This window comes from Protomyctophum bolini (assembly GCF_963924005.1).
Source record: "Protomyctophum bolini genome assembly, chromosome: 23".
In the NCBI taxonomy this organism is placed as follows: domain Eukaryota; kingdom Metazoa; phylum Chordata; class Actinopteri; order Myctophiformes; family Myctophidae; genus Protomyctophum; species Protomyctophum bolini.
This window is the reverse complement of record NC_137884.1, coordinates 29,471,704-29,479,774: the sequence shown is the minus strand read 5'-3', so window position 1 is coordinate 29,479,774 and position 8,071 is coordinate 29,471,704. Positions and strand designations below refer to the sequence as shown.

Sequence of the window (8,071 nt, the reverse complement as noted above, 5' to 3'; positions counted from 1 at the left end):
ACGGAGCCCCACCAGGACATCTCTGACACCATGCAGTTTGTCATGCTCACACGCAAAGGCAACAAGCAGCAGGTAGCACGCGCGCACACACACACACACACACACACACACACACACACACACACACACACGTGTCTCACACACACACACACACACACACACACACACACACACACACACGTGTCTCACACACACACACACACACACACACACTTACTTACTTACTACTTACTACTACACACACACACCTTTGTCTGTATGTCTGTCTCTCTCTCTCTCTCTACTCTCACTCTCTCTGACTCACACACACACACACACACACACACACACACACACACACACACACGTGCGCACACACACACCTTTGTCTGTATGTCTGTCTGTCTGTCTCTCTCTCTCTCTCACACTCACACACACACACACACACACACACACACTCTCACTCTCTCTTCCAGGCCTTGGTTCCTTTTGATTGAGCGTCTGGTACAGTCTCAGCTCTGTCCCGACTGAGCCCAGGGATAATATTGACTCTCTGAGTGTGTTTAGGCAGAACGGGGCTGGTGGAATGTGTGGTTTGGGGGCAGAGCCTGGCTCTGGGGACCACTGGGTGTGGCCAGCGAGGGAGTATTAGTGGAATACATTCTGCTCCACTGCCATGCATTCACAGAACTTTACTGTTAAGGACCCTCAAATTGACACTAATGAGCCTGCGGACCCCCATTTAATGGCATTTCTACCTCTGGGACCCCCAGTTTATATTGTAACATCAATGTTAACTCTTGAGTTAATTTAAGAGTTACAGACCCATAAGGGTCCATTTGGTTCCAAACTATCATTTAGCTGGAGACCCCCTGGAACTCCCTCAAGGACCCCTGGGGGTCCCCGGACCCCATTCTGATTCTGACGCCTGTATGCTTTGTAAAATGGTCTGAAATAAGGTCAAGTTTATGATTTGAACATTTGACATTTAAAGCTTAATATTTTGTATGCTGTTTGTTAAACCCATGAACTATATGTTGGAAGGGTTAGGGTAGAGCAAAGTTTTAGGTCAGTGCAGACTGCAGATTCATTCAAGTCATGTATACTTACTCCAAATCATACCTTTACTAACATTAAAATGTAGTTTTTTGTCAATTTCATACCGCTAAATGGTCAATGTAATTAACTACCCCAACACTGATACACCGTGATATTTTTTTAAACTAACTAAGGTGTGTGTGTGTGTGTGTGTTATGTAGACAGCACTATAATTGCATTGTATGTAGTCATAGCACGCCAGAGTACATATGTATAGCATAGTATGTATAGTTTATATGTATAGTTTCATTATATAGATATTCCACTGTTACTTTCTTAGCTTACGCATGTTTCATGATAAATGTTTTTATGTGATGTATTCCCATGCTTTTGTTCTTGCTTAATGTAAGTCACTCTGGATTAGGAGCGTCTGCTAAATGCCTACATTGTAAATTGTAAATTGTGTTTGTGTTTCAACCACACACACACACACACACACACACACACACACACACACACACACGTGCACAAATCCCCAGCTCGTCAGCGAAGAGCGCTACACATTCTCTGAAGAGCTTTTAGCGTCTATGAAATGTACCGATTAAGGCTGTCAGTCTGATGTCAGTCTGATGTCAGTCTGATGTCAGTCTGATGTCAGTCTGATGTCAGTCTGATGTCAGTCTGATGTCAGTCTGATGTCAGTCTGCCAATAGTTTTCTTTTAGAGAATATAACGGTCTGTGCAGCTAAAGCAAGGCTGTGTCTGTTTTATTGATCTCCCGATGCTGTGTGTGTGTGTGTGTGTGTGTGTGTGTGTGTGTGTGTGTGTGTGTGTGTGTGTGTGTGTGTGTGTGTGTGTGTGTGTGTGTGTGTGTGTGTGTGTGTGTGTGTGTGTGTGTGTGTGTGTGTGTGTGTGTGTGTGTGTGTGTGTGTGTGTGTGTGTGCGTGCGCGCTCCCCAGTATAAGATCCTGAACGTGCCCCTCTCCTCCCACCTCGCCGCCAACCATTTCAACCAACAGCAGGCGGAGCAGGAAGAACGTCTGAAGATGAAGAAACTCACCCTGGACATCAACGAGAGGCAGGAGCAGGAGGACTACCAGGGTACGCACTGTTCAATTCATCACTCTGATACAGGACTACCAGGGTACACACTGTTCAATTCATCACTCTAATACAGGACTACCAGGGTACGCACTGTTCAATTCATCACTCTAATACAGGACTACCAGGGTACGCACTGTTCAATTCATCACTCTGATACAGGACTACCAGGGTACACACTGTTCAATTCATCACTCTAATACAGGACTACCAGGGTACGCACTGTTCAATTCATCACTCTAATACAGGACTACCAGGGTACGCACTGTTCAATTCATCACTAATACAGGACTACCAGGGTACGCACTGTTCAATTCATCACTCTAATACAGGACTACCAGGGTACGCACTGTTCAATTCATCACTAATACAGGACTACCAGGGTACGCACTGTTCAATTCATCACTCTAATACAGGACTACCAGGGTACGCACTGTTCAATTCATCACTCTAATACAGGACTACCAGGGTACACACTGTTCAATTCATCACTCTAATACAGGACTACCAGGGTACGCACTGTTCAATTCATCACTCTGATACAGGACTACCAGGGTACGCACTGTTCAATTCATCACTCTGATACAGGACTACCAGGGTACGCACTGTTCAATTCATCACTCTAATACAGGACTACCAGGGTACGCACTGTTCAATTCATCACTCTAATACAGGACTACCAGGGTACACACTGTTCAATTCATCACTCTAATACAGGACTACCAGGGTACGCACTGTTCAATTCATCACTCTAATACAGGACTACCAGGGTACACACTGTTCAATTCATCACTCTAATACAGGACTACCAGGGTACGCACTGTTCAATTCATCACTCTAATACAGGACTACCAGGGTACGCACTGTTCAATTCATCACTCTAATACAGGACTACCAGGGTACGCACTGTTCAATTCATCACTCTAATACAGGACTACCAGGGTACGCACTGTTCAATTAATCACTCTAATACAGGACTACCAGGGTACGCACTGTTCAATTCATCACTCTAATACAGGACTACCAGGGTACGCACTGTTCAATTCATCACTCTAATACAGGACTACCAGGGTACGCACTGTTCAATTCATCACTAATACAGGACTACCAGGGTACGCACTGTTCAATTCATCACTAATACAGGACTACCAGGGTACGCACTGTTCAATTCATCACTCTAATACAGGACTACCAGGGTACGCACTGTTCAATTCATCACTCTAATACAGGACTACCAGGGTACGCACTGTTCAATTCATCACTCTAATACAGGACTACCAGGGTACGCACTGTTCAATTCATCACTCTAATACAGGACTACCAGGGTACGCACTGTTCAATTCATCACTAATACAGGACTACCAGGGTACGCACTGTTCAATTCATCACTCTAATACAGGACTACCAGGGTACGCACTGTTCAATTCATCACTAATACAGGACTACCAGGGTACGCACTGTTCAATTCATCACTCTAATACAGGACTACCAGGGTACGCACTGTTCAATTCATCACTCTAATACAGGACTACCAGGGTACGCACTGTTCAATTCATCACTCTAATACAGGACTACCAGGGTACGCACTGTTCAATTCATCACTCTAATACAGGACTACCAGGGTACGCACTGTTCAATTCATCACTAATACAGGACTACCAGGGTACGCACTGTTCAATTCATCACTCTAATACAGGACTACCAGGGTACGCACTGTTCAATTCATCACTAATACAGGACTACCAGGGTACGCACTGTTCAATTCATCACTCTAATACAGGACTACCAGGGTACGCACTGTTCAATTCATCACTCTAATACAGGACTACCAGGGTACGCACTGTTCAATTCATCACTCTAATACAGGACTACCAGGGTACGCACTGTTCAATTCATCACTAATACAGGACTACCAGGGTACGCACTGTTCAATTCATCACTCTAATACAGGACTACCAGGGTACGCACTGTTCAATTCATCACTAATACAGGACTACCAGGGTACGCACTGTTCAATTCATCACTCTAATACAGGACTACCAGGGTACGCACTGTTCAATTCATCACTCTAATACAGGACTACCAGGGTACGCACTGTTCAATTCATCACTCTAATACAGGACTACCAGGGTACGCACTGTTCAATTCATCACTCTAATACAGGACTACCAGGGTACGCACTGTTCAATTCATCACTCTAATACAGGACTACCAGGGTACGCACTGTTCAATTCATCACTAATACAGGACTACCAGGGTACGCACTGTTCAATTCATCACTCTAATACAGGACTACCAGGGTACACACTGTTCAATTCATCACTCTAATACAGGACTACCAGGGTACGCACTGTTCAATTCATCACTCTAATACAGGACTACCAGGGTACACACTGTTCAATTCATCACTCTAATACAGGACTACCAGGGTACACACTGTTCAATTCATCACTAATACAGGACTACCAGGGTACACACTGTTCAATTCATCACTCTAATACAGGACTACCAGGGTACGCACTGTTCAATTCATCACTCTAATACAGGACTACCAGGGTACGCACTGTTCAATTCATCACTCTAATACAGGACTACCAGGGTATGCACTGTTCAATTCATCACTAATACAGGACTACCAGGGTACGCACTGTTCAATTCATCACTCTAATACAGGACTACCAGGGTACACACTGTTCAATTCATCACTAATACAGGACTACCAGGGTACGCACTGTTCAATTCATCACTCTAATACAGGACTACCAGGGTACGCACTGTTCAATTCATCACTCTAATACAGGACTACCAGGGTACGCACTGTTCAATTCATCACTCTAATACAGGACTACCAGGGTACACACTGTTCAATTCATCACTCTAATACAGGACTACCAGGGTACACACTGTTCAATTCATCACTCTAATACAGGACTACCAGGGTACGCACTGTTCAATTCATCACTAATACAGGACTACCAGGGTACGCACTGTTCAATTCATCACTAATACAGGACTACCAGGGTACACACTGTTCAATTCATCACTAATACAGGACTACCAGGGTACACACTGTTCAATTGTCGAGCAGGACATGTACGATATTATTGATTGAAGGTTTATTGTGTTTTCGGAGCACTGAAACAGGCTCATGTAGAGGCCAATAGAACAGTAGCTTCATGGTGATGGCTTCTATAGAGCGCCGGAGTCCTGACGTCACTCGCTCATCCCCTCCATTCCCCTGGTTCTAAAGTCCTGACGTCACTCGCTCATCCCCTCCATTCCCCTGGTTCTAAAGTCCTGACGTCACTCGCTCATCCCCTCCATTCCCCTGGTTCTAAAGTCCTGACGTCACTCGCTCATCCCCTCCATTCCCCTGGTTCTAAAGTCCTGACGTCACTCGCTCATCCCCTCCATTCCCCTGGTTCTAAAGTCCTGACGTCACTCGCTCATCCCCTCCATTCCCCTGGTTCTAAAGTCCTGACGTCACTCGCTCATCCCCTCCATTCCCCTGGTTCTGCCTGGTTCACGGAAGTAATTTCTCTATGGAGAATAAACATGGGCTCATCTTAACACAATCAGCCCCGGGATTCCTTCAAAATAGGAGCTCTGGGGTCTGTAAAGCAAAAAAATATATTCTTTTGCTTGCTTACCTTTCTCTCGTTTTCATATTATTGCTAAATCAGGGAGGTGTCTCTGTACGGTTATATTGTGTTGAAAATGCTTTGTTGCTGATATTGCGACCGCAGCGTGACGGCCATTTTGACAATCCAGTGCAAATAATGTCGAGGAGATGTTCAGAAGAAATGGGATGAAAATGTGTTTTCTGTGTCGGTGTTGCAGAGATGCTGCAGTCTCTGGCCCAGCGTCCAGCGCAGGCCAACACCAACCGGGAGCGCAGACCTCGCTACCAGCACCCCAAGGGTGCGCCCAACGCCGACCTCATCTTCAAAACGGGAGGAAGGTGAGCCTCTCCCTCACACCGCGCTGACCGCCACAACACAACATGAGTTAATGACTCCAAGGCACCTATTGGTGTCTCTCTGAAGAGAATACTCTATCAGCCTTTACTGTAATCTCTAGTACTTACTACTGTAATCTCCAGTGTTGGTGTCTCTCTGAAGAGAATACTCTATCAGCCTTTACTGTAATCTCTAGTACTTACTACTGTAATCTCCAGTGTTGCTGGCTCTCTGAAGAGAATACTCTATCAGCCTTTACTGTAATCTCTAGTACTTACTACTGTAATCTCCAGTGTTGCTGGCTCTCTGAAGAGAATACTCTATCAGCCTTTACTGTAATCTCTAGTACTTACTACTGTAATCTCCAGTGTTGGTGTCTCTCTGAAGAGAATACTCTATCAGCCTTTACTGTAATCTCTAGTACTTACTACTGTAATCTCCAGTGTTGGTGGCTCTCTGAAGAGAATACTCTATCAGCCTTTACTGTAATCTCTAGTACTTTACTGTAATCTCCAGTGTTGGTGTCTCTCTGAAGAGAATACTCTATCAACCTTTACTGTAATCTCTAGTACTTACTACTGTAATCTCTAGTGTTGGTGTCTCTCTGAAGAGAATACTCTATCAACCTTTACTGTAATCTCTAGTACTTTACTGTAATCTCCAGTGTTGGTGGCTCTCTGAAGAGAATACTCTATCAGCCTTTACTGTAATCTCTAGTACTTACTACTGTAATCTCCAGTGTTGGTGGCTCTCTGAAGAGAATACTCTATCAACCTTTACTGTAATCTCTAGTACTTACTACTGTAATCTCCAGTGTTGGTGGCTCTCTTAAGAGAATACTTTTGAAAAGCAGGCAAGAAGTGAAAGACATTATGAAGCAAAGACAGACAAGAGAGAGAGAGAGAGAATGTTGCAAAGAGCAGCAGGCTGGGGTCATGAAACTAAGGACAACCTGTGTGTGTGTGTGTGTGTGTGTGTGTGTGTGTGTGTGTGTTAAGGCTGTACCCTAGCCCTTATTTTAGGACTCAAGCTTCGGCAGGAATTTCCGAGTGAACATTCGGACCATTTGTTTCAGAAGAAGTGGGCACAGGGAAAAGCTGATCCTCCGTTTTGCTTAACAATGATCAGAGTTCACTCTGAGAGAGAGAGAGAGAGAGACGCGTCAGTCTCCAATCACCAAATTAATGTGCACAGCAAAACAAGGAGAGATTTCTTTAAAAAATCATAACCTCTGACAGGAATGCACTAGAAACTTACTTTTTTTACATGCCCATATCGCATTCTCGCCGAGATATATTTTCAAGTTAATAAAAAAGGAAAAAAATAAATTAATAAAGGGTTTTTTAAATAAAAATAATATTAAAAACAACGAATGGTTCAAGTTCATTAATTACGATTCGAGTGCCAACCCTAACGAGCGAACATTCGAACCTTGAATGTTTGGGGACAGCCTTAGTGTGTGTGTGTGTGTGTGTGTGTGTGTGACTGTGACTGTGTGATTGTGTGCACCAGGTGGTAGGGATCGGAATGACACCCATTTCATTTATTGATTTTGTGCAAATGTGTTTTACTTAAATGTATTTTCTGCTTTGCAGGTGCTAAGGATTCATACGACATGATTGTTTTTTTCTTGTAAAACTGGGGAAAATATATTTATGTAATAAAGTTTGGATTTTCTATTTTCTTTATTAAAACCAGCTTGTTTGTCTTTCTTTAACCCTGTAAAACCCGGATTAATTTCTACAGATTTCAACCTCACTACTACTTTTTACTACTAGGACTTTATTGCACATTTATAATAATTATTAAAATATAAAATAATAAAAAACATATAGCTTATTACAGTTATTTTACTTGCTTTATCAGGGTTAAAGGTCAAATGTCATAGGTTAAAATTTGTTAAAAATTGCACAGTCCAGAGCGAAATATTTTCAAAACGAAATGTGGACGTGTTGTGATCTGAACTGGGGCGTAAGAGTAGGGCTTACAGTACG

At 43.5% G+C, this 8,071-nt stretch overlaps 1 protein-coding gene across 1 annotated transcript in view; it reads left to right on the top strand.

Annotated features, from left to right (window-relative positions):
- The window catches only part of upf2 (UPF2 regulator of nonsense mediated mRNA decay), a 65,816-nt gene extending 58,051 nt beyond the window's left edge, over nucleotides 1-7,765 (top strand). The window contains 3 exon segments of the mRNA XM_080757856.1: nucleotides 1-72; nucleotides 1,977-2,118; nucleotides 5,959-7,765. The exon segment at nucleotides 1-72 is cut by the window's left edge and continues 117 nt beyond it. Of these exon segments, the coding sequence (XP_080613982.1) occupies nucleotides 1-72; nucleotides 1,977-2,118; nucleotides 5,959-6,083 (339 nt within the window). The 3' untranslated portion in view covers nucleotides 6,084-7,765.
- Nucleotides 7,766-8,071: the final 306 nt, after the last annotated feature.